Source organism: Gallus gallus, chromosome Z (genome assembly GCF_016699485.2).
Source record: "Gallus gallus isolate bGalGal1 chromosome Z, bGalGal1.mat.broiler.GRCg7b, whole genome shotgun sequence".
NCBI classification, from domain to species: Eukaryota; Metazoa; Chordata; class Aves; order Galliformes; family Phasianidae; genus Gallus; species Gallus gallus.
Window position 1 is genome coordinate 11,980,441 of NC_052572.1, and position 27,453 is coordinate 12,007,893.

General features: G+C 36.4%; 1 protein-coding gene across 11 annotated transcripts in view; it reads left to right on the forward strand.

The window, feature by feature from the left end:
- LOC427439 (Nipped-B homolog-like) overlaps positions 1–26,109 on the forward strand; it is a 159,425-nt gene extending 133,316 nt beyond the window's left edge. For 10 of the 11 annotated variants that reach the window (XM_046905814.1, XM_015277520.4, XM_040656537.2 and 7 more), the window contains 24 exons: positions 1,620–1,763; positions 3,405–3,494; positions 3,743–3,957; positions 4,063–4,165; positions 5,038–5,136; positions 5,235–5,381; positions 7,159–7,293; positions 7,748–7,846; positions 9,420–9,473; positions 10,846–10,954; positions 11,550–11,686; positions 13,195–13,335; positions 14,168–14,261; positions 14,356–14,510; positions 14,782–14,872; positions 17,675–17,848; positions 18,410–18,600; positions 19,357–19,464; positions 20,872–21,072; positions 21,469–21,615; positions 22,947–23,242; positions 23,545–23,719; positions 24,341–24,526; positions 25,105–26,109. In XM_046905814.1, the coding sequence (XP_046761770.1) occupies positions 1,620–1,763; positions 3,405–3,494; positions 3,743–3,957; positions 4,063–4,165; positions 5,038–5,136; positions 5,235–5,381; positions 7,159–7,293; positions 7,748–7,846; positions 9,420–9,473; positions 10,846–10,954; positions 11,550–11,686; positions 13,195–13,335; positions 14,168–14,261; positions 14,356–14,510; positions 14,782–14,872; positions 17,675–17,848; positions 18,410–18,600; positions 19,357–19,464; positions 20,872–21,072; positions 21,469–21,615; positions 22,947–23,242; positions 23,545–23,719; positions 24,341–24,526; positions 25,105–25,470 (3,657 nt within the window). In that variant the 3' untranslated portion in view covers positions 25,471–26,109. Of the gene's footprint in view, positions 1–1,619; positions 1,764–3,404; positions 3,495–3,742; positions 3,958–4,062; positions 4,166–5,037; positions 5,137–5,234; positions 5,382–7,158; positions 7,294–7,747; positions 7,847–9,419; positions 9,474–10,845; positions 10,955–11,549; positions 11,687–13,194; positions 13,336–14,167; positions 14,262–14,355; positions 14,511–14,781; positions 14,873–17,674; positions 17,849–18,409; positions 18,601–19,356; positions 19,465–20,871; positions 21,073–21,468; positions 21,616–22,946; positions 23,243–23,544; positions 23,720–24,340; positions 24,568–25,104 lie in introns of all 11 variants that reach the window. The other variant, XM_040656535.2, reaches the window with a different exon arrangement.
- The last annotated feature ends 1,344 nt before the right edge of the window (positions 26,110–27,453 follow it).

A 27,453-nucleotide genomic window follows, 5' to 3' on the forward strand; every position in this document is an offset into this window, starting at 1 on the left:
TCAGGGCTCATGGATTTGTCCAGTTTGCTCAAGCATTCCCTCACATGATTGTCTACCACCAGAAATACATCTTGCTTGAGCTTTTCACCCTGGTCTCGGGGATTCCTGAAGACCATTCTCGCATGTAAATAGTGAGGCAAAGAAGGCATTGAATACTGCAGCTTTTTTGCTATCCTGAGTAAGCAGGTCTCCTGTTTCCTTCAGCAGAGGGCCCACAGTTTCCCTAGTCTTCCTTTTGTTATTGAGTTACTTGTTGTTGATATCTTTGGCCAGATTCAACTCTATCTGTGGTTGTTCAATGTGTCTGTACTCCTGCCTTGTTACCTGTCCTTACTTTCACCCACTATAGGTTTCAGTTTTGTGCTTGAGTTTGGCCAGGAGCAATTTTTGTTCTTCCATGCAGGCCTCCTGGCATTCTCACCTGACATCCTCTTTGTTTGCATGCATCGCTTCTGAACTTGGAGAAGGCGATCCTGCTATGTTTTCCTGTTGGTTAACAGAGTGGCTGAAAATCCCCCATGAGGACAGTGCTTATGATCATGAAAAGGATGCTCCTTTGTGTCTCTAGAGGGCTTCATCCAATTGTTCATCTTAGTCACGTGGCCTATTGCAGAAGCCAACTGTAGTGTCATTTACTCTATCTTCCCTTTAATCCTAACCTGTAAGGTCTCAGTAAGTTCCTTGTGCATCTGCAGTCAGAGCTCCATGCGCTCCAGCTGGTCATTGACAGGAAAGCAAAACCTTTTCCTTCTCATGTCTGCCTGTCCATCCTAAAGTTCCCATGTCCTTCCATTGCTCCAGTCAGGGGAGTCATCCCACCTTGTATCTCTGATGCCAATGAGATCATAGCTCTGGAATGCTGCATGTCTCTAACTCCTTTATTCCCTTACCCTGTACATTAGTGTGCAGACACTTAAGGAATGTTCCTCAGCATGTTATATTCTTAGAAGGTGTTTGGGAAATTTTTTTATAATGCTGCCTTGTATGTCATTTCCTTGCTAGCCTGCGTATGTTGGGGGGGGCCCCACTTAATACTCACTTGATTCATTTTCGTGATCCTTTCCTTTCACATCACTCCATACCTTTTGTACAGTAATCCTGTCCATCATTCCTTTGCAAAGCTGCTGGCTACCGTCTGCCAGCCTTCTGCTGAACCCAGATAGTCCTGAAGTTTCCCAAAGAAAAGCCAAAAACTGCTGTGCAACTAGCTGCATCTATTGACTGCTTCTGTCATCTGTACTAAAAACCGATTTGAACTGGGTTTTTTTGAAAAATATATTACGGTCCTATTCCTAGTACAATGTAACTTTCATTATACTTGTGTGAATAATGAGGAAGATGTATTATGGTGGTTAATATGCTATTGAAAAGGATATCTGCTCTGTTGGACATCTAGTTTATTTTATGAAAGTATAATGTTTAAAAAATTCCAACAGTTATTATTTTTAGAGAGAGACAATAAAGGGAAAAACTAATACAAAATGAGTTGTGTATTGTGGTGTGATAGTAAATGACATAACTGAGTGCAAGTTTAGGTATAATTTTTAATGAGGTCACAAAGAATACTGTGAGAAGAATCGCAGCTGCATAAATTATTATTATAAATCTGCTTTTCTTAGGTTCACCAGTTCAGTAATAAATCAACAGAAATGGCTTTAAGAGTTGCATCACTTGACTATCTTGGAACCGTAGCTGCAAGACTGAGGAAAGATGCAGTCACTAGTAAAATGGATCAAGGATCTATAGCTAGAATCCTCAAACAGGTATGTGAGAAGTCCCATGCCAGCTGGACTGAGCTGGGTTGCTATATATCTTTTCAAATGTTTGAAATCCATGAAGATTTGTTTAACATCTCAACAACAAACAGAAAACAGAAAAAGAAAAGTTCACCAAAAGACTGGCATGTGAGAATCAGTTTTCATGATTGTTCAGGAATCTGAACAAAATGTGTTTGGTTTATAAGAATCACGTTTTTTTTAGTTCATTGTGTCTTTCTTGCATCAACTCCCTATTAATTAAGTTGTTAATTACAGTAGTAAAACACACTTTATTGTAAAAATACAGAGGAAATAATGGAGCTACAGTAGCAGCTGAATTCTATCTTAAGAGGCAATGAAACTATCACAGAATCACAGAATGTCAGAGATTGGAAGGGACCTCAAAAGATTTTGTAGTCCAATCCCACTGCTGGAGCAGGAACACCTAGACCAGGTCACACAGGAATGTGTCCAGGCAGGTTTTGAGTGTCTTCAAAGAAGGAGACCCCACAACCTCTCAGGGCAGCCTGTTTCAGTGGTCTGTTACCCTTACTATGGAAGAAGTTTTTTCTCATGTTTATGTGGAACCTCCTGTGTTCCAGCTTGCACCCATTGCCCCCTGTCCTACCATTGTATGTCACTGAGAAGAGCCTGGCTTATCCTCCTGACACTCACCCTTTACATATTTATAATCATTAATGAGGTCACCCTTCAGTCTTCTCCAAGCTAAAGAGACCCAGCTCCCTCAGCCTTTCCATTACCAGGGTATTCGACAGTGATTGATGAATGTTTATGACTGCTTACTGTGGTTTGGACTCTTCATCCACATAATGAGGTCTTTGGGAAAATCTATTCTTTTTTGATGTTGTTAAATAGTAGATACTTTTCTTTGAGATGTGTCAGTTTGACAAGTTGATTTGAACACTTGCTGATGCTTTTCATTGACTCATCTCCTTATGCCTTGATCTTGTGAACTTGTTGTAGCTGTGCCTTTTCCCACTTGCTGATGTTTGCAAGCTATATTATGTGTTGCACTTGTGAGAAAATTCTCAATCTCTGCTTTTAATGCTGAATTTAAGATGCTTTAAGTTGTGAGAGTTATTGTTGAAGAAGAAAAATGTTTTGTAACTGAAGAAGTGTAAGAAATGATTCTATTTATAGTTTTATTATCGGTATTGAATATGATTCATTGCAGGCATTGGTGTTGGTTTTTTTTATTATTATTTGTGTTTTCATGTTTCTTTTTACTTGACTTTTTGCTTTTTATGCCTTATTCACCTGAGATGCCACTGTTCCGTTTCTGTATTTTATTGTTGGTGATGACTTTTAAAGGTTAAGCCTCGTGTCAATCTACTCTGTATGATTTCAGTTTTTTTCTCAGTGAGATGAAGTCGTAACATGAGACCACAAAATGAGAATTAATCAAATCTGTCAGTCTGTTTTAAAAACAGTCCTATGCTGCTATCAGTCCTTTTTAGACTTTGGTTTCACAATGCAGTTTACAGGTAATTCCTTAAAAAAAACTGTTAATGCTTTACAATTATCAAAACAACGAACCTCACTGTATTTTATTGATGGATGTGCAAATTGTCAGATAATTATTACCGCTGAGTATTCTGTTTCATAGCTGATTTTCTTTTCTGACAGGCCTCAGGAGGAGAAGATGATATTCAACAGCTACAGAAGGCTTTATTGGATTATCTGGATGAGAACACTGAAACCGATGCATCGTTAGTGGTAAATTTCAGTTTTCTGATATTGAGTATATATAAAAATAATCTCAATAACATATCTACTGAATAAAATGACTTTCAGTCATGCATATTAGTGCTGCAGCTCAGTTGTCACCCTGCTGTCTATTGTTGACTGTCTTTTCCAAAATATAGTTGATGCATTAGACTCATTCAGTCTTATTATGAATCTGTTAATTTCCTTCTTCTCCATCTGTTGTTTTTGTTTCTATTTGTTCTCCTGCATCTATCCAGTTTTCTCGGAAGTTTTATATAGCTCAGTGGTTTCGGGATACAACTATGGAGACAGAGAAGGCAATTAAATCTCAGAAGGATGAGGATTCATCTGAAGGAACTCATCATGCAAAAGATGTTGAGACCACAGGACAAATCATGCACAGAGCAGAAAGCCGCAAGAAGTTTCTCCGCAGCATCATTAAAACTGCTCCATCTCAGTTCAGTACATTAAAGTATGTTTCAGTACTGCTGATTTCTTTATTAACCTTTATGCACATAAATCTTATGCATTTGATGTTTTAATGCATGCCCTAATTATCACACTTAATTTGTTGCAGGATTTATTCTGATACTGTGGACTATGAAGATGCATGTTTGATTGTTCGCTACTTGGCCTCTATGAGGCCGTTTGCCCAGAGCTTCGATATTTATTTAACACAGGTAAACTGTGCCAGAACTCTTAGTACATTGAAACATAGCTTCTTTCTAATGCTAGACAATTTTGGAGTAGTGTGCCATAATACCTGTTCATTGTTGAGTACAGGTAGTTATCATGCCTGGACCACATGCTTTCGTATTCTGTACTGATGGCATACGTGCTTCTTTTCTTTTTCTTTCATGCTTGTTATACATCATACTGTGCATATGTTATTTTGTGTATGGGTACAACAAAGTCATTATATTAGATACACACAGTGAAGGTGTAAAAGTTTCTGTCAGATGCATACTCATTTGGTAATGCAGTCTCATGAAAGGTATCTTAATATGAATTGAAAATATAAGCCAATTTGGTCATTTATTTGCACAAAGACATGTTGTTATTACTTTGGAAGTTGTTTGACCAGTGCGATTTCTTTCCTTTTTCTGAGAGAAGAGGAATAACATGTTGTCATGGTGCCATATTTGAACTTAAGTAATGGCTTGGGTTGCACTGCTTTATGTTGATTTGCATGCGGAGACAATTGCAGTTACAGTGTCCAAATCTAGTTTTCCTTTTTTTAAAGAAAATGTTGAAAGCTTATTAATGGCAAAAGTAGACTTTAAAGTAAAGGAATGTAGAATGAACATATTGCCCTTGTATAAGTCCTATTTGGACTAGTCTTGGAGATGTAGCATATCTTAGCAAATATCCATGCTAGTCCTTGGAATGTCATTTACACGCACCTGTGGGAAGATATATTCAATTTTAGGTAGAGAGATATTCTTGTTTTAGTTAAATAGCTTGCATGTTACTCTTTTTCATTTTTTGCCTGTGTTAAGCATTGCATACTGCCTTCCTAAAGCAACTGAAACTATTTTTGTTCTCTTGATAGATTCTGCGTGTACTTGGTGAAAATGCAATTGCAGTTCGAACAAAAGCCATGAAGTGTTTGTCTGAGGTTGTTGCTGTAGATCCCAGTATTCTAGCCAGGGTAAGAATGAAATATCCATTGTGCATATACATAAGATCTGTCACGCTTAAAAGAAATCCTTATGTCTTATTTTGGATTTGTTTTTCTGTTCTTTTTAGCCGGATATGCAGCGAGGTGTTCATGGACGGTTAATGGATAACTCCACCAGTGTACGGGAAGCAGCTGTGGAGCTGCTTGGCCGATTTGTGCTCTGTCGTCCTCAGCTTGCTGAGCAGTATTATGACATGCTGATTGAAAGAATATTGGTATGGTGACTTTTGATATTCATGATTAAATGACATTGGGAAACTTGTTTTCAGCAGAGTTTGTACGTTTAATAATTTAGAATTATGATCCTGAAAAGTAAATTATAATTTATTGTTTTAAATGAAGAGCATCATGCTGGTACATCCAACCTTGTGAAATGCATCCTTGTTTCTGGTGAGGCTTTTTACTTCAGAAAATGTAATATGTGCAGAAAGCTGTACTGCAGCAGACCCAGTATTTCTGTTCCTTTTGATTCCACTGATGACGAACAAGCTAGGTTTAATGAGGGATTATTCCATATCTCTGAAGTCTGAGATGTGGATCACTGCAAGCCATTTGGGAGATGGTGGATAAAGATCTACAACACAGTAATTTAAAGTTGACATTTATAATTAAATTTAAAGAAAAAAAGAATGGAAAAACTGCTTTCTTTTTCTGTATTATGTTTTTTGACAGTTGTCCCTTTAAAGTTTTTATACAAAGTGCTTTATTTTGTCTAGATGTTCAAATAAAATAGAATGTTAGAATCATATAATAGAATCATAGAATTGCTCAGGTGGGAAAAGACCTTAAAGATCATCAAGTCCAACTACAACCTAACCATACGACTCTAACAACCTTCTGCTAAATCATGTCCCTGAGCACCACATCCAAACGGTTTTTCAACACATCCAGGGATGGTGACTCAACCACCTCCCTGGGGAGCCTATTCCAGTGCTTAACAACCCTTTCTGTAAAGTTGTTTTTCCTCATATCCAGCCTAAACTTACCCTGGTGCAACTTGAGGCCATTTCCCCTCATCCTGTGATCTGTCACCAGTGAGAAGAGACCAACTCCACTCTTGCTGCAAGCAGCATTCAGATATTGGAAGAGAGCAATAAGGTCTCTCCTCGGCCTCCTCTTCCCCAGATTAAGCATTTCCAGTTTCTTCAGTCTGTCCTTGTAGGGCATATTTTTCAAACCCTTCACAAGCCTTGTCCTTATTTGGACCTGCTGCAGCACCTCTATGTCCTTTCTGTTCTGAGGTGCCCAAAACTGAACACAGTGCTCGAGGTGAGGCATCACCTGTGCCGAGTACATAACAGGATTACTTCCCTAGTCCTGCTCACCACACCATTCCTGATACAAGCCAGGATGCCATTGGCCTTCTTGGCCATCTGGACACACTGCTGGCTCATATTCAGCCAACTGTCCATCACTACACCAAGGTCCCTTTCCATCAGGCAGCTTTCCAGCTACTCCTCCCCAGGCCTGTAGGGTTGCCTGGAGTTGTTACCACAGTTAATTTAACTGTGATATAACATTAGCTTTTAGTATCCGTGTCAGGCAAGTTTTTGGTCAAGTACAACTCATTTGCTGTAGTTATGGTATGAAATGTTTGTGAGGGACATTAGAGATAGCTAGCTTTATATGCTTGTAAGCATGACAACATCTTGTGTATTCCAATAACATAGTTAAAGCATCATTGCATCTAGCTTGCAAGTCATGGAAATGCAATTACGTTTGCAACATCATGGGTTCTTAAAGCAGAGTGTAGAAGTGGACGAAGCATTTCAGCATACTGAGCAGTCAGCCAGCCCTTTAGAATTGTTGCAAATAATGTAGTAGAAGTTTATGCTGACCTTTCACATAAGTACACTCTACAATATTTTAGCTGCTTTTTCTAAATACATTTTGCAAGTCAAATAAGTTAATGTTCAAATATTAGTTAATTTAACTCATAAACTAATTCATTTGTCTGATTTGTTTTCAAAAGTAATGCTTTTCTCCTCACAGGATACTGGTATCAGTGTCAGAAAAAGAGTCATAAAGATACTTAGGGATATCTGCATTGAACAACCAACGTTTCCCAAAATTACAGAGATGTGTGTGAAAATGATTCGGAGAGTCAATGATGAAGAAGGCATTAAGGTAGAATAAATGCATAATCCTCAAGATGAACATGATTTTCTAGAGTTTGCCTTGTTTGTAAATATTGTACCAAGTACTTGTAACTAGTTTGTTAATAGTTACTAACAAGTGAAATTGAAATACAAAAATTCTTTCTGCAAAGAAAATAAGCTTTGCTAATGTAGAAATCATAATCTTGTGTGCAGTTATTTTCCCGAAGAATGCAAATGAATGAAGGAAGCTTGTAATCATATGTACAGAATATTTCTGTAGCATTAATTCCCAGTGATCAGTTGGAACTTGTACTTGTTTAGAAGCCAGTATAACTCCTAGGAGATAAAAGTCTGCTCTCTACAATTGTCTTACTTCGAATAATTTCTTGTGAAATTGTATGTCGTGAGCAAAACTAGTGTGTTGATATATGAGAGAATTGTTACGTACCGAGATAGACTTGCTTATTCCTTTTTCCTTTCAGAAATTAGTAAATGAGACATTCCAGAAGCTGTGGTTTACTCCAACTCCACACCATGACAAAGAAGCAATGACTAGGAAAATACTGAACATCACTGATGTGGTATGTTATACAAATTTGAAATAAATTTTATGCAAAGCTAGATTATGTTTTTTGTATCTTAGAAGCATTATCTGTAGTCTTTTAGAAAGAAAAAGACATGCAATTAACTTACTCACCAGGTGGTTTTCACTTCATCTTAACTGAGTTTTCCTGATAATTCCACTTTACAGCATCTGCATGATGATGTTAATGCATGATGAGAGTTAAGGATTGGTTTGTTTATATAAAAATGTGTATGTATACATACTCGTTTTTGATATGTCAAGCTTTGATTTGTACAAGACGTTCTACAAAACCAAAATTTGCAATGGCCAGTAAAATATTCTGAAACTGCTTAGATTATAAGAGCTCTTTTCAAATGCATAGAATTGCTTCTAATCTCTGAAGACACAAAAACATTGCACTGAGTGCGTGTTTGGTAGTTTCAACCAGACAGACAGCGGAAGTCCACCACAGCTACTCTCACATTCCCCCACCTCAAAGGAAGAGGAGGAGAAAAATACAATGGAAGAGGGCTTAAGTGTCACAATAAGGACAGGGAGATTGCTCAACGTGGGCAAAAATAGACTCAGTATAGGGAGATTAGTGTAATTTATTGCTTGTTCCTAGCAGACCAGACCAGTGAGGACTAAAAACATACTGAAAACACCTTCCCCTCCAGCCACCCTCATCTGCATCCTCCCATTGAAGAGAACAGAAGAACAGGGAATGTCAGCCCATAATTCTTCTTCTCTACCAATTCTCCATAGTCACTCTGCCCCTGCTGTATGTGAGGTCCCTCCCATGAGATGCCATCCTCCCTGAACTGATCCTCCTGAACTTTCTGCAGGTGGCAACTCTATGAGCACTGTCCCAGCACACTTCTCTATCATGGGGCTGACCCTTCATGAGCTCAGTGTTCCAGCACCATTCCCCGCAGACAGCAGCTCCCCCAGCCCACCTGCCCCATGGCAGTCTGCTCCGCATGGACTGCAGCTCCTATCCAGGGCTGCTCCTGTGGGGGCACTCTGTGGGCTGCAGCCTCCTTCAGGCCTCATCTACTGCTGCATCATGGTCTCCTTCATGGCTGCATGTGGAGATCTGCTGCACATGGTGCCCATGGGCTTCAGAGGCACAGGCTGCTCCACCATTGGCCTCTCCTGGGCTGCAGGGAAATTCAGCTCCATGCCTGGAGCATCTCCTGCCCTAATTCTGTACAGACCTTGGCACCTGAAAGGCTGCTTCAATCACTCCTTCACTTTCACTCCACTCCACTTCACTTCACTTCACTTCTCACTCCTTTCCCTCAGCTGCTGCTGTTTCGTAGCTGTTTTTGCCTTAAATACAAAAAAGGTACAACCAGTGTTACTCACTGTTTCATTTCCTGCCATGGCAGATCCCTTCTGGAGCAGCTGGAGCTGCCTGTGATCTGTCAGCAGAGCTGCTGGGCTCTGCTTTTAGTAGCTTACTCTATGGCCCCCTTGCTACCAGAACCTCATCACATACACTTTATATAGCATAGTAAAATATGTGTATGCTGTTATTGAAGTTCTTCAGATTCCTCTTTTAACTTGTTTTTCACTACTGCTTTTAGGTGGCAGCTTGTAGGGATACAGGGTATGATTGGTTTGAGCAGCTTCTTCAAAATGTGAGTATTACATTTTTAAGGTATGACACTATTGTTATAAGAATATTAGCATTTCTTTTGGTACACACTGGAAGGAGACTACAGGAGCAGTCCTATAAAGTAAATTCAGTTGATGCTCTTTAAACACGACCTTTTTTCTTTTTTTCTTTTTCTTCGCTCTTTTTCTTTTTCTTTGCTCTTTTGCTTTTTTGCTTTATTGCTGTAGTTTTCTTTGTCTCTGATGCTAGTTTCTGCATTTCTGTATGATCTGTTTTAGAAATATTTTATATACTGATTTTCATTTTGGGAAGTTTTAGGGCTTTTTTGTTTTGTTCTTTAAATTCATGTTGTCTTCAGCAATGACTAACGTAATGTGAAGTCCACAGCTAAGGTACTTAATTCTGAAATGAGTATGTGATGTGATGTTGATTTTTGTTTTCAATTGTATATAAGTGTACTTTCATATATAGCATATTTGTTACAGTTGAGTATTAGCAGTGAGTATTTAGAGTATTGCTTACTTCTACATTGTATTTTACTCATTTTTATGAGAAATGAGCATGCTTTGTTGAAATCTGCTAGCCGTTGTATCTTTCTCATCTATGTTGTGTATGCTTTGGTTAATTTTCAAGGTACAAAAGCATGATTAGGGGAACTAAAGGTCTCAAAATACTTTACTTTGGTCTGGCGTGCCATGAAAATACTTTGCCAAATAAAGTGGCTGAAAGCTTGAAGTGGAGAAAAGGCTGTTGTAAAGGATCAAGCAGTATTAAATAGTAAAGGATTTCAGGGGCATAATCTCAATACCCTCAGTCACACAAAAGAAAGCTCAAACTGAGAAAACTCAAATCTTATTTTCATGTTTTTGCTTTATGTCAAAAAATGTTCCTTTTCTCTTTGCCCTTTTATTCCTTTCCTAAACATTTTTAATAGCCTTCTATTAGTTACTGCTGGCAAGTCTAAGTGGATATTGTTTTCCTCACAATTTCATGAAGCATAAAGTTAGCTTTTGTTCCAGTGCAAGCATCATCAGAACTACTCTCTTATGTCCTTTTGATGTAGCTTTTTTAAAATTTTCTTGCATTTTGATTTGATTTCCTACTACCTTTTAAGTTTTTCTTCAACACATAACTTTTATGGAATAGATAAAGAAATTGTTTAATAGTGCAAAATCCTTGTTTACTTGCAGTAATTATGGGGCCCTGAGCAGCCTGATCTAGTACTAGATCTGAAACTTGGGGGCCCTGCCTGCGGCAGTGGGGTTGGAGCTTGGTGGTCCTTGAGGTCCCTTCCAATCCAAGCCATTCTATGATTCTATGGTAAAACCAATATGCATCTGATATAAATGAATATACCCTCACTGTTAAATCATTTTCTGTTTCATTTGCTATAGCTATTGAAGTCAGAAGAGGATGCTTCATATAAACCTGTGAAGAAGGCTTGTACTCAACTTGTTGACAATTTGGTTGAGCACATCCTTAAATATGAGGAGTCTTTATCAGGTAAGTCTATTTAGAATCCAGTATCTAAACTGCTTTGAATTTTATATAAAAATGTAACAGTGATTATTAAAATTATTGTAATGAAAAGTTACTTTTACAGAATTACTAGTGAAAAATGAGCAGTCGTGCATTATTTCATGTAAGCTCCTTAAGTACTTTTAAGCACTGTATAGTAACAAAGCTTCCCTAATTTACTCTATATAACCAGAATAACAACTACTTCAAAAATATTTGTTAAAACTTTTTAGATCACTAAAATTAAAACAGATGTGGAAAACTTTATTTGCCTTAATATGTTCTACAGTTGTAATTGGAATCATTGGCTGAGACAGTGTATTGTATACAGTATTTTAAGTATTAAAATGTAATAATGTCTGTTCTTTTATTTCATTTACTTTGTGATTATATGCAAGTATTAACAAATTATGTTCTCATTTCCAGCGCTCTTAGCTAAGAAGAATATATAAGGATATTCTGCATTGAAAGATATGGAAAGACATGTCTCAAAAAATATATTCCTATGATGTTTAGGTCATATGTTTCTAGTAGATCAATTAATATATGGATAATATCATATATTTTCTCATTTTTGCAGACTCTGACAACAAAGGAGTGAATTCTGGTCGCTTGGTTGCTTGTATAACCACTCTGTTCTTATTCAGCAAAATCAGGCCCCAGTTAATGGTCAAACATGCCATGACCATGCAGCCATATCTGGCAACTAAATGTAGTGTAAGTAGAGAAAATTTGAATATCAGCCTTGTTTTTTTTTTTCCCTCCCAGATAATTTAATTTACATACTTGCTGGAATTTAAGATAGAAAAAGAGAAATAAAATAGTATTTTCATGAGCATCATATCTTCTGAAGATGTTAGGTTCTTTTGATCATCTCTGTAGCTTATAGGAGGTTGTTTTACAGTCAAATGAAACGGAAACTTCTTCTGCCTCTTTATGGACTGAAATCCAGCTATTCACCCATTACATAATAATTTCTCAGAATTGTCTTACAGTCACAGTCTTTTGTTAAGATTTAACATATGAATATGGAGACTAAAGGTATGGTTTTGTGTGGCAGGATGACTTCTCAGTATATCAAATAGAGCAGAAGGAGACTGTACTTCTGTATCCACTTCAACACTTAACCTCTCCCTTCTCTACCATCCACCCATCCAGCCCTGTTTTTTGTGACCCCTTATGAGACAGTTTAGTTTAGAAAAATGTTAGAGAGATATAATGCTAAACCACTCGGACCAGTAAAATTGCCCACCTCCTCTGAAAAGCTATGGAGCTTTCTGGTATTTTGATTAGCACAGTGGGCTCAGTGAAGGTTTTGACCAATCTTGGATTTGCCAGAAGAAGCAGGGCAGATCATGTAGCTGCGGCTAAAAGAAGAGAAGGGCTGAGTGTCTGGCAGCGCTGCACTTACGTTACGTTAGCTGCCCACAGAAGGGCAGGTTTTCTTATCAGATGAGTTTATAGGTATATCGTAGCATTTTCAGCTCTGGAGTATACTGTAGGCACATCTACAACAAACTTTTAAAGCTGCTTCTGATTAAACAGAGGAAAGGGATATCTCATTATTTGCTGTAACATCTCCTTAGTGAATTTCATCAGTTTTTTACTTTTAGAAGTTGAGATTAATTGTAGAATATGTTAAACAGCTTAATACAGTGTATGGCATTATCATGATTACTATGCCTGATTTCGCAAAAAAGTCCATTTTTATCAGGACGTATATTTAATACATGCAGTGTTTTCCACAGATCTCTCAGTTACAATCCTCATGATTATTCAAGCTATTAATCATTTTAATTGTAATTTTTACATTAGAGGTCATAGTGTGATTTCATTTGTTGCCTGGTGTTGTGTTCCCTAGTGTATGTGTCAGGAGGTGTTCTGTAATCTTGTAGAGCTCTTAAGAAAAAACAAAAATTAATCAGTTAAATACAACGCCATGTCAAAAAACTGAAAAGTTTTTAAGCCTCCATACAGCCTGGATGAAAAATAAAATAATGCTACTACAAATTTTTTCCAGAGGCTCCGTAGAAAACAGGAACTAGCTTTCAAAATAATAAGCAGATAGTGGATTGAAACTATTTGAATAGCCTTCTAAATCTTTACTAAATGCCTCAGTCAAATTTTACACGTGTTGGAATTTTTGACTGTCAGTGCATATTAATAAAACTTAGTTTGTAATTAACAACCAGAAATGTTAAGCTCTGTGAACACTGTTGTTTCAGACTCAGAATGATTTCATGGTGATCTGCAATGTTGCAAAAATCTTGGAGCTTGTAGTGCCGTTAATGGAGCACCCAAGTGAGACCTTCCTTGCCACTATTGAGGAAGACCTCATGAAACTCATCATCAAATATGGCATGACAGTAAGCTTTAAATTGCTAATATTCAGTTTTTCATTCAGTTTCACAGTTTTCATTTAAAGAAAGTTTGTCTTCATCATGAAGTTGCTTATACTTGTCATACAAAGAATTTGTTATTGGTTTAATGGAGATTTATGTATTGCTGATATACAAGGTCTGCTCCGAAAGTAATGCCTTCTATTGTATTGTGTTGGTTCACAATGTCAGAGGTGGATGTTGGCGGAATGGCAGTAGAGGTTGAAACCTCCCACCAATATTCCATTAAATTTTGTTGCCATGTGACAGATGGCAGCAGTGGGGCAGTCTGACAAAATCGCATCTGACATGGAAGTAGGTGTAAAATAAAGGTGAGTCATTGAATTCCTCTATGCAGAATAAATGGCAATCATTGACATTCTTCCACACTTGCTTAATGTTTATGAAAACCAAACAGTGAGCATGAGCACTATGAGGTGGTAGATGGCACTTTTTGGCAGTGATGACAGTAGCATGAAAGATAAGCCACATTCCAGACGGCCGTGTCCAGTTGTCATAGCATGAAATGAAGAAGGTCTTGATCAGCTCATCCACACAAATTGGCTAATGGTGGTGGCTACATTGAAAAATAATGTTTTGTAGCTGAGAATTTGTTCTATGTTTGCATCTGTTGTAGTTTCCATGAAAATAAATTAGGAGGCATTACTTTCAATTTGACATATGTAATCTAATGATTATGAGTTTGGGCACATCTAGGAGACTGACTGTTGGAGTGTTTGTTTTTATTATACATAATTCCGTAAAAAAAATCAATTTTAAATTCTAATTACATGATTAATTTGTTATTTCTTGCTCCTAGGTTGTTCAACATTGTGTGAGCTGCCTTGGGTCTGTTGTGAACAAGGTCACCCAGAATTACAAGTTTGTGTGGGCCTGTTTTAATAGATACTATGGTAAGTAAAATCATAACGTAATTTTTTCCAGTTTTGGTTACAAGTCTTAGGGATGCACCATGTTTAAACACTGTGATTAAAACTTTTACTGTAGGTGCACTTTCAAAATTAAAAAGTCAACACCAAGAAGACCCCAACAGTACAATACTTACTGCCAATAAACCAGCACTCCTTAGATCACTTTTCACTGTTGGAGCACTGTGTCGGCATTTTGATTTTGACCATGAAGATTTTAAGGGCAACAGTAAGGTAAAAATAACTCATATTTACTCTCCAAATCTTACGTGTATTGACTGCTTTACTTTTATTTGAAAGCACAGTATTCCTTGCTGCTCAAAGCTGTTTTTTTCATTATGCATACAGTAATGTTTTTGGGTCTGTAAGTATGTGGAAAGGCTGTGCATTAATACTGTGTATCTCCTTTACTTTTTGTTATTTATGGGTTTTATAAGAGATTTAAAACATCTGTTTCATCTCCAAATAGCTGTTATTTTTTTTGTTGTTGTTTTAATTTGCTCAGGTTAACATTAAGGATAAAGTACTTGAACTGCTGATGTATTTTACAAAGCATTCAGACGAAGAAGTACAGACAAAAGCCATTATTGGCCTGGGTAAGACATGCTAATAGTTTTTATTCTTCTGCAGGAGCACAAGTGTTTCTGTAGTAAAAGCGGAATTTCTATAAAATCAAATTTCACTGCCTGTTTATTTGACAAATTGCTAGGCAAATGCTGTCAAAGGGATGGTTAGTTGTGTGTGTCTGCTGCAGGGTTTTGCTGGAGAATGCCTCTTGATGTGTGTCAAGTTTTAAAAAGCAGTGGATTTCTAAAGTAGTAGAGCTCTGTATTTCAGTTTTAAATAAGTGGTGTCTTAAGGCAATAGTATGGTGTATGTGACTTGCAGTAGTGCTTAAACTGCCACTGAGTGTTCTGTATCACATTCATCCTCTGCTCAATGACAGAAACTATACTTATGAGAGGATCTTTTTTGGGCAGATAGGCCTTGGTTTCCAGAGCAATTCTGTTCTTATGGATGTCAGCTTGCTATAATTTAGCTGTGAGCTGTAGTTTCACAATGGAAAAGAATTTGCTTCCTTATGCCGATGTCTTGTTTGCTTTTTAGATGACTCTAAGAATCAAGACTTAGTCTTGTAGTGATATTCTGTGGGAAACCATTTCAAACAGCTAGGCAGGTTTAATGGCTTTAGAGTATCTTCATTTGCAGGAGCAATGCTGCAGTGTTGTGGACTAGTGAAGTTTTTCCAAGCACTTCATCAAGGTGCACAGCACTATTTCAATCCAATTTAATTGTCCTCCCCAGGATGCTGCATGAAGGACAGAGGCTGCCAGGCTAACTGCAGGCATGATTGCTTTACTCACAGATGCTGACAATATTGCATTAGCCAAAAATGTTGCTAAATTCATCTGAACTGTGATCAGTTTGGGGGAAGGGGTGGAAACAGAATAGCCCTTTTTTACTCTCTGCCTGTAATCACCTCATTCTTCATTTTAATTAAACTTCAGACTACTGTATTAAGTGACACCTTGATCTAATCTATGTTTGCATTCTATTTGAGAACTAGCTGTTGCATGTGTCCAGATGTGGTATACAGGACAAAGTTCCATCTTACTGGCTGTTAATTGAGCCGTTGTCAAGTCATTCAACATTTGTGCACAACAAGAAGATTGAAAGGACTAACAAGCAATTTCAATATTCACACGTAGTTAAAGAGTCACATGAAGAACTTGTACTTTTCTATCAGTAGTTGCTATTGAGTCCTTTCAGTGAGGGCACTAAACAAGTTTAGCATTTTCTTTGATGTGTATCACTCCTGTTGAGGGATGTAGCTTAACTGTAAGTCTTTTGAGGAGTAATTGTGGTTCTTTTCCCAGTGTACCTTCAAGCCAGGTTGAGGATTTAAAATTTAGGTATTAAGTATAGCTAAACCTCCAACTATCTAATAGGTAGAGTCTTACTTGGCCAAGGTTCACTCTTAACAGAATGAACATAGCAGATGTTTTATGTTTCATCCTCTATGAGAAATTACTATACCAAGTAAGATTTCTTTCCCACTTGCAAAACATGGAATGTAAACATTTCCTTGAGAATACGGGTGTTTTTAAAGTCCTTTGAGTGACTGAAGGAAGGAATGGATTATGGGCTATTACACATGCATATGCTCTTGCTTTTGTTTTTGTTTTTATTTCAAATTAACCTTAAAAATGGATTGAACTTCCTCAGACATGATTGACTTATAAACATTACAATACAGTTGTATAGAATACACAGTTATACTAAATACTTCAGAGACCATCATCTCTATTTTTCTCATTTTTTTCCCCTCCACATCCTCTGCCTTCTGTCCTCTCCTTGTTTTGAGATGGAAATGAGATCAGTCACACTGAGGTTTTGCCCTAGATTTCGCCATTACACATACTGTCTTCTCTGTGCACAGAGCCATTTTTAAAAATCTAGCTCAGTCTTCCCTTCATTACAGCCACTTTAATACATTGCATCATTTTGTATTATTTTTTTTTTGCTGTCACTTTTTTCCCATTCAGTTTTTTATGTTGTCTCTGTTCATCGAGAGTATTAGTTTCCTGTAGCCACTTAATATTCACTTTTCTTTAACAGCCTTAAAAAAAAAAAAATAGTAGTTAAATGTAGTTAAAATAGAGACATAGTGTTTCTATTACTGTTTCTTTATGAAACTGAAAAGTTGTCAGCACTTCTAAGTCTACACATATGATCTATAATGGTACATAGAGTTGCTAATTTATATTTTTATTCAAGTTTTTATGAAATAAAGGCTTCTCTGACTAAGGGTAACCAATTCTTTGTGAAGGGTAAAGCTGCTTCTGAAAACACTTTTATAGTGTGTATCTTCCAAAAGGTGTAGTTTTGGAAGCACTTCAGAGAGTTTTCAAGAGTCCTTAGTAGGTGACTGATGACAGCAGGAGGTATAAATTTTATTTTACTCTGTTCACTACGTTATTTTCTTTTAAAATTTTATTTTTAAATGCTTATGATTTTTATCAGTTTTTCTACAACGGGTTATTTCTGGTTTTGTTCTTCACTTGTTCTTTAGAGAGCTTCTAATGATTTAGGTGCAGGCCGCCATACCGGATGTGCTTCTGGATGCATGTAACTCTTCTTTCTGCAGCTGCCATGGGTCAGCATCCTGTATTTCTGAAGTGTATTGCAAGTGTATTGCTGTTGCTGATAGAACTCCTTATAAGTTTTGGACAATGACCATATGAAAAAGCAATTTTGTTTGGACTTGAAAAGCAATACTGTTGTAGGAGCGGGAGGGCATACATTTCATACCTTTGTTTTGAAGCAAGACTTAAAAAATAGTAATACAATTTCTATATTATAATAATGTACAATATGTCCTATTTTTCCACCCTTAGGATTTGCATTTATACAACACCCAAGCTTAATGTTTGAACAGGAAGTAAAGACTCTGTACAACAGCATTCTTTCAGATAAGAACTGTTCAGTAAACCTAAAAATCCAGGTGTTAAAAAACCTCCAGACCTACTTGCAGGAGGAGGACACACGTATGCAGCAGGCAGACAGAGACTGTAAGTGTTGAGTTCTTCTGTGCTAATTATTTCATCTGTGTAAAATCTAACTTTCTTGCATACAATCACTGTATATGTGAACTGAATCTCTTAAGACTGTTATTTATCAATAATATTGTCCATGAAGTATCCTAGAGGTATTTTCAGAATTCATTATGTGCTATAGGCAAATTGAGAACTGTAGCTTATTATTAACTTTGAAGTCATATAAATCCTGGAATTAATCCAAAATATGTAATTGCTGTAATGATGATAGTAATACTTTCCATCAAAATCTTATCTGAGGTTAAACTGCAGATACAAAATGAGAAAAAATAAGGCATTTTTAAAATGAAAAGCATTTACTAAGGAACAAGAATTTAATTAAGTTTGCATCTCTAGTTATCTATCTTGAAGAATATTTGCCATCCAATTGTTCTATTATTCATGAGATCATAAAACCCATTCTAAAACAGCTGAAGTGTTTGTGTACATAGTAAAACTTATCAGCACGTGTCAATTAACGGTGAAGTAAATTATTATACTGTGGTGAGTGTGCTGTTTATTTTATCCTTTCTACAGGGAAAAAAGTAGCAAAACAGGAAGACCTGAAAGAAATGGGTGATATTTCCTCAGGGATGAGTAGTTCCATCATGCAGCTGTATCTCAAACAGGTCCTTGAGGCTTTCTTTCATACCCAGTCCAATGTACGCCACTTTGCTCTAAATGTCATTGCACTGACGTTAAACCAGGGTCTCATCCATCCTGTTCAGGTATGGTAGGCTTTTCTGATAGGGAGAATGGGGTTGTTATTGTTAGAGGTTTTTACGCTTGCTAGGTGAATTTCCAGTGTTCCTCTTGTAGCTGTGTTGCAGTGATTTCTTACTTTAGCAAAGTTGCTTTGTAGAAAACGTACTTTAAATATGTGTTAGCTGGTTAGCCAGTGAGATTCCAAATGTTGTTTTTTCTTGTCTTTGGATCAAGCTGTAACATCTAGCCAGTGACTAAAGAGCATGTTCAAACTGACACTGGATCATGTTACTTTTCTATTATAAATTTCAGATGCATGCCAGGTCTTTTTCTTCCTTTTACTCTTTGTACTGGAAACTGTCAGCTTGCCTCTACATCAGTATCCATATCCTCCAGTGTCCAAACTGTCTTCAGTCATAATCACCATTATTCTTACATGCTTTTATATGCATTATTTTTATTCATGTTGTTTTTAATGCTACAGCCATCATACATATTCAGTCAGAAGTGGTATGAGTTTTTTTAAATGGCATTTTTTGGAGTTTGAGAAAAACAGGAATACAACCTGAAACCCTGCTCAACTTACACCATTATTTTTAATGCTGGTTTTTCGTGTATATTGTACTCTGCTTGCAAAAAGTAGTCTGGAGGTTAAGTTGCAGAGAGCTTCCTATTCTAATTTCTACAGTAGTCAAAATACAAGAACAGTATAATGGAAGAACAAAGAGTGAGAAAGAGGTAGTATAATGACCAAATAATCATTTCATTTGTTTTTCAAGTGTGTGCCATACTTAATTGCTATGGGCACAGATCCAGAGCCTTCTATGCGAAACAAAGCTGACCAGCAGTTGGTGGAAATAGACAAAAAGTATGCTGGTTTCATTCACGTAAGTAATTATAATGTAAAGTTTTACACAATACTGTTTGTTGATGGTTTAGCTTGAATGTGCCACAGCTGCAGAAGAAGACTATAAACTAACAATCAATATAAGCAATTGTACAGAAGATCTCAACTCTTTCCCCTCCTCAAAGATTTCTGTTCATAAAAACAGGAAGTCTGTAATAGAATATAACCATATGAAGCATCAGTTTCAATGTAAGATTTCCTGTAGTTTCTAATTCACAATATTTTCTGCACTGGATAGTACATAAGAGTATTTATTTTATAAAAGGTAAGGACAGCTGTTTCATTATGTATAGAAGTAACTTACCTGTATCTGTATACTAAGGCACAGAACACCTTGCTCAAAGAAGAGGTCCTTAGAGTAGTATGTATTTGAATTTTTAGAGCATTGAGACTTTATTGAAATGTAATCTGATCATAGGCAGCATAGGACAGTATTTAGAACGGGAAATATTGCTAAAGAAAAATCTGAGGGCTCAGTCAGGGGACTTGCTGAGTTGTGGCATAGTGTCATTAGTTCTGGTTGAGATATGAAGCAGAGTTGCAGAACTCATACCTCATTGCAGAAGATTCCATTCTTGGTTCAATATGTGTACTGCTTTATGGAAGTTCCAAAAGCTGCCTGTATTTCTACTGAGATTGAAACACTGTACTGTTCATGGTATCCAAACATACACTTAATGCAGTAGGTGAAGGCCAACTATGAGGTTTGCTCTTTAGGCAGTTCTGATATAAAACAACGTATACATGAGGATATAATCATGTTGAAGTGAAGAAAAGGGATTGTGAGAAGAGTTGGATCTGCAACCTACCTAAAGATTCAGTTTGTTCTGAAAATAGAGTAGTAGCCTTGAAGTAAGTAAAATCAGCTGGAAATTCTGTTATATATGCAAAAAAAAAAATCTCAATTTCTGATGGTTAATTTTCACTTATATGGGCTGAAAGTATTGGTTTCACTACAGTTGACATAAGCATACATATTTGGTAAAATATTCTACAGATGTATGAACATCTGTCTATTCTTCAAAGCAGTTTAAACTGGAATACCATGCTGCAGTTGGTAAACAGATTAGCTGTAAATGTTTTATATAGGTAAGTGGTGAAAACATTTCATAAGACATTTTGATCTGCACCACAAATTCTGTTATAACCTGTCTAGCACCTCAAGAGCAAATCAAGAGTAGATCAAGAGCTCCAGAGTATCATAACATAGAATAAGCTAAAATTCAGGTGAGCAGTGGCTCACAAGGAAATAAGCTAAAAAACATGCTAGTGGTTTCTATTCACAGGCATTTGTTTAAAATTTCCCGTGGCAAGAATTATATTATTTCACGTTTCAGTTTAACTCCTTGAAAGCAATTAAAATAAAATGAGTACTTCCTCATTTCAGATGAAAGCAGTGGCTGGTATGAAGATGTCTTACCAGGTACAACAGGCAATCAATACCTGCCCAAAGGATCCTGTAAGAGGCTTTAGACACGATGAATCATCCAGTGCATTGTGTTCACACCTATATTCTATGATCCGAGGGAACCGTCAACACAGACGAGCATTTCTAATTTCTTTACTCAATCTCTTCGATGATACTGCAGTAAGCATTGTCTTTTCTTCCAAAAAGAAATTTGATATAGCATTACAGGATTAAATTCTCCTTTCACAATGTATTTCTATGACATAATTATTGATAATTTATTTCCCTAGTATGTTTTCTTTTACTCTGTCATATGAGGTATTGACCTGTGTAACAGAATGTGCTTCTTAATTTTGTATCCTTCTCTATATTTCTATATCTCAGTTTGGATTGTTTAGAAATAATGTATGTTCATCTTAACGTATGTTCTTTAAAGTGGGATGGGAAGTATCTAGAATAAAATCTGTGATGATTATTTTTGCTCTAGGCTGTTAGGAGCACAGTACAAGTGTATGAGTCTAATGTATTTGTGTGTGTATTTATATGTACGCTTATATTTATTTATTTATTTCCCAGAAAACAGAGGTGAATATGCTCTTGTACATAGCAGACAATCTAGCCTGTTTTCCTTATCAAACGCAGGAAGAGCCACTGTTTATAATGCATCATATAGACATTACACTATCAGTTTCTGGTAGCAACCTACTACAGTCATTTAAAGAGGTATGTGCCTTTAAATTTAATGTATTTATTACAATGGCAACATAAACATTTCTATAATTTCGTCAGTTTTTTAGTGAGTGTAGTATGATTATGATGATATGGACAAGCAGCATTACTTTATAACCATTAGTTGAAAAATAAACAACCCCTTTCTGCTCTGGCCTGGATCTGGAAGATGCTAATTAAAAACTTTCCTCACATTGCTGCTTACGTTATTAAAAAAGAATGATGATTTTTGAGATATTGATATTAAATACCTGTAATTCTGTAGTATTTCTGGTAAATAATAAGTTATGTGAATCACTATGAAATGCTGATTTATTGCGGTTCATGTTTGCTGTTTAATTTGTTTTGTCATCAAGTAACTGATGTTATTTTTATGTGTTTCACCTGAGAAACTTAAACTACAGTGTTTACTACAAGAAAAGAGTACACAGAATTTAGTTGCATAAGGTGGCATATAAAAACTCTGGTCATGGCATAGAATCTGTTGTAATGGAATACACGACACTGTAAGCAAAAGACCTCTGTTTCTCAAATACTTAAGAGCCTTACTTTCCTGGACAACTCTAGAGCTGTTAGGTCCAACCTGTTAGGAAGCAAACCCATTTCAAGACTTTCCAATCTGACCATTAAGTCAGCTGATGCCTGGAAACTACACTGTTTTGAGTACAACCCTACAAAAGTTGCTTTTTAAACTGTGACAGTCTGGAGCACATTCTTCAGATGGAGCACCACTGTAGCACAGTGAGAATGAGATACCCATGGGAACATCAAGTTATGTGTTACAAAAAGTCACAGTAGATGTGTGGTAATAATGCAAGTGTGAAACTGTAGCTCTACAAGTAGCAGAACTGATTTCTAGTAGCACTGCGTTCTATTGCTTGGGGTTTCTTTGATCAACAGTGTAATTAATATAATAGAATTTTAACAGAAGCAAGAATTATCAAAAGCTGGGACAACTCTGTACCTAAGTACATGTGGAAGTAGATGTAATGCCCAAAAATGATATCCAGGTGACAGAAAAAAACTTGCCTTATATTTACTCTTTTATTGTACTCTGCTTTCTAATACATTTTTCTGGCACTACTAACACTACTTTTTAAAACGGCTGTGAAGTCTTTGTTGCTTCATTTACTTCTATTGTACCCACCTTGCAAAAAATGTGGTCTTCAGATCAGCTTTTCTGAGGGGGAGTCCAGGGGACAGTTGAGTATCTTTTTGCCATAGGTAATTTTAATCTTTGGGTTTATGAATTAATAACATTGTTCGGGGAATTCATGCTGATCTACTTTACCCTATTTATGGATTGTTAATTCTCTGTTTCACAGTCAATGGTGAAAGACAAAAAAAAGGAAAGAAAGCCTTCATCAGATGAGGAGACTGAGAGTGACAGTAATAGTGGCAGTGAGAGCGAAAGTGAAGAGGAAGCTTCTAAGCCTCGGAGGTTACGAAAACGAGTAGATTCTGACTCAGATTCTGATGAAGAAAATGATATAAATGCTGTGATGAAATGTTTACCAGAAAACTCAGCTCCTTTAATTGAATTTGCAAATGTGTCTCAAGGCATATTATTACTTTTGATGCTGAAACAGCATTTAAAGAACCTTTGCGGATTCTCTGATAGGTAAGGATACTTAGTCTAGTGACTTCTTGGTAAGGATTAAGTCTGGACATTCGTTAGAGAATTGATTGTGACTCAGTTTAATAAATGGATTTGTATAAAAGAAAAAGCATAAGTGTAAAAAATCGATGCAATGAAACAGAAATGTTAGTTTAGAAAAGGCAATGATTTCATTTCTTATCAGGATGTCTGTTGTATATGAAATGACGCAAATATATCTGTGTGAGCTGAAAATTTTAAAAACTTTTCTTTGAAATTTTTTGGTATGTCTGCAAAAGCTTTTCTCTCTTGTTTTCCTTAAACAGTAAAATTCAGAAATATTCTCCATCTGAGTCTGCAAAAGTTTATGATAAAGCGATAAACAGGAAGACAGGAGTGCATTTCCATCCAAAACAAACTCTGGATTTTCTACGGAGTGATATGGCTAATTCCAAGATCACTGAAGAAGTGAAGAGGAGTATAGTAAAACAGTACTTAGATGTAAGTAAAGTTGCCCAGCAGAGTATCTATAACTCTTCTAAACCAGCTAACACAATTCAGACTTGAAAGAAGATGCTCTTGGATTGGATGAACATTTCAAATCTGAAAATGTTGTTTTCCTGGTTATCTTATGCAATATTATGATAACACAATTTCCTTTCAGGATGCTTAGCTGTATTATTTTTCAAAGTCTCCCAATGAATTTAAATACAACAAACAATAGTTTTAACTAAACAATATTCATCTTTACAAAGTATTTTCTAATTTCTGTTATCCTTTCCTTTGTAATTTGTTCTTTTTGACCGTGTTCACTTCCATCAGAGGGAGATAGAATAGGTCCAGTACATTTATCATTTCTTTTTCTTCTTGGCAGCTCTTTAAAGTATTAACTAGAGAAAACTTGGAAATTATGGAAACATGGAAAGAAAGCTTTAGATATCCAGTAGGAAATGAGAGGACAAAAAGAAGTGTGTAGAGGAGAACACAGGAGCTGCTCAAGTTTGAAGCTGCCTTTTGTTTTACTGCATTCTTATGTTTTCATTTGGTTTTATTTAATGTAGCATCTTGTAAATATGTGTTTCAAAAGTTACAGTGTGGACTAATCTGTGTGGTCTCTTTTAGTTCAAGCTCCTTATGGAACATTTGGATCCTGATGAAGAAGAAGAAGATGGAGAGGTGTCAGCTAGCACAAATGCTCGGAACAAAGCAATTACCTCGCTGCTTGGAGGAGGCAGCCCTAAAAACAATGCAGCTGAGACAGAGGACGATGAAAGTGATGGGGAGGATAGAGGAGGAGGCACTTCAGGGGTGAGGCGGAGGAGGAGTCAACGTATTTCGCAGCGTATTACGTAAAATGATTTTTATGTGCTTATAAATGTCAGTCTATTATATTAAATGTACACCAAGTAATGTAATCCACATGAAAGAAAGCATTTTGTAGATAGAGATTCTCTACTTAACCGTTTATACAACTTTTGTAGAAAGTTTAACAGAAAAGACAATAAAAACAAAAAAAAACAAACAAAAAAAAACCTAGAAAATGAGATTTATCCAGTATAAAAAGTTATTAATTTTCCTTTGGAATGTACTGTGTGTTATCCTTTTTATTGTTGCCAAGTTTTTATGTAGCTTTATGATTCATGTGTATATATAATTTTATATATCATTAAGAGATAAAGACACGGGTACAAATTAAGAGTATGTGGTTTTACAAGGAGATGTTAACCCCTTGGCGCTGGCGGTCGCGGTGCGTCTCATTGCCGGCAATGGAATGTGTGCCGGGAAATCCCAACTCCCGGCGTCAAGGGATTAAAAGCAATAAAAGCAATAATTTCACTAAAGTTCTTTTGTGTAACACTTGGTCTTTTTTCCCCCCAATGTTTTAGTCATTGAGAAGGTCAAAACGAAATTCAGACTCTACGGAGTTGGCTTCACAGATGAATGAAAGTGTTGATGTCATGGATGTCATCGCTATTTGCTGTCCAAAGTACAAAGATCGACCACAAATTGCAAGAGTAGTACAGAAAACCAGCAATGGCTTCAGTGTTCAGTGGATGGCAGGCTCCTACAGTGGCTCCTGGACTGAGGCTAAGCGCCGTGATGGCCGCAAACTGGTGCCTTGGGTAGACACTATTAAAGAGTCAGACATTATTTACAAAAAAATTGCTCTAACGAGTGCTAATAAGCTGACTAATAAAGTTGTTCAGACTTTACGATCGCTGTATGCCGCCAAGGATGGAACTTCGAGCTAATGATTTGTACATGCAGCCAAATTTACACGAATTGAAATAACAGAAAAACTTGAAATATCAACTTTCTGGCAAAAAAAAAAAATTAAAAATCAGTTAAATGAAGAGTAAGAATGGAACCTGGGACACAGGAAAAAAGAAGGAAATGTTTGGTAAACATTTTTGTGGGAGCTTCCTTCGCTGTTGTGCAGCAGAAACTTCTCAGTTCATTTTTACTCCCACTGTATTATAGTTTAACAAAAAATTGTTTATATCTTGAAAAAAAAACTTTCTGTTTAAAAAAAAAATAAACAAGTGAATGTTGGAAATTAGTCTGTTAATGTTCTTAATAAAGTGTTCTTGGAGTTTAACCTAGCAGCGGATGGCTTTCTTTAGCTTAGCCCAGTTTCCAGGGAAGCATTGTTTTTCCAGGCTGTAAAATGGCAGAATCTCCTGGATATATAATTTATTCTGTTGAAGAAAAAAGAGGGGAAAAAAAAAAAAAAAAAAAAGCATGCAGTATCTATGACCTATCTGCAGGAGGGGTTTTTTGTAAATGTAGATTTTGATGTATTAGGTCACCCTGAAATAATACAAAAAAGGGATCCCCAGCAAATCTGGTGGAACGAATACTGCAATAAATTTTTTTACTTCTCTTTGTTACTTGTCTGTTTCCATTTGAATTTCTTATTGTAAAGATCTGTTTAAATCCATTTATATTATTTTACAGTCTTTTATGTAAAATTTACTATAGCAGTGGTTTTCAGAACAATACATAAGATATTGTTTATACAGTTTGTATAGGCTGACTTCTGAATAATTGGTATCCTTTTATTTTTATCCCTTAAAGGGTGTAAACACAAGTTAACTCCAGGGTTTGATTGTATCCTGCAATATTTAGTATTAACTATATGATTTAGCACTGTGCCAAACACATTTTCAAGAGTACATTTTGATATAAAAAGAAACTATAGTTTATTCCTTGTATGCTTCAATTTATTTCTAATGCTGTCCAAATGGTAATTTATGATAGTTTAAGCTTTGGGGAAGTTGAATGAATCTTCTGCTTGGGCTATGTGGCCACGTATGCATCAATCTGGGTTGAAACACAGAGGTCTGTGTAAAAAGGAAATAGCTACCAATATCTGAGGAGTGAATGGATGTGGATCTGGGCAATCACACTACATTCCTTCACAAATGAATTTTTTTTCAAGTTTGTATATTAGGCTATTTTTTGTTTATTTGTTTGTTTTTTTACTAATTGAATTTCCACATTTTTGTAAATTGAAAAACAAACCAACATAAATATTGCTGAAAGCTGTTAGAAGCATTTGCTTCAACTGCATTGCCTCGAGCCTTTCATAAGCAGTTTAGTTCTCTAGATTGCAACAAAGGCAGAAGATTGCAAAGCAGCAAATCTCAAACAGTATCTTTTTAAAGAGTGTATTAAACCCTGCTGTGTTCAAAAATCTGTTTATCCAAAACAGGTGTTCCTCAGTAAGTTAATATTTCTCAGTACATTTTCTTCTACAAATTTAAGTTATGGTAGGATATTTTTATTGAAAGCAGCTTGCAGAACTCTCAATACTTGATTCAGTTTGTGAGGAATAGTAACAGCATTCCAAAATAGTCAAGTACAGAGATGATGTTAAACTGAAATGAGTAATAACTCCTCAGAATCTATTTAGTAACTGTTCCAGTGGGAAATACCTGTTTGCTCTTCCACCACTGGAACAGAAACGTTTTCCCAACCTTTTGTCTTCCCTGTTGATGTTGTTAAGTAGAAAGCTGAGAATGCTTTGCAAGGGTGAACTCCTGGTGACTGAAGCAAGAACTGCTTACACAGATGCAGTCTCAGATTGCTGTCACTCATCTGTTAGGCATTTCTGGTTTATATCAAAGCATCATTTTTCATATGTAATGGAAGCATTTCCATGTTCATAAATAGTTTTATTTTCTTTTTTTTTCCTGGTCATGTGGCTTTCCCAATAGCAGAGTTGTGGCGTT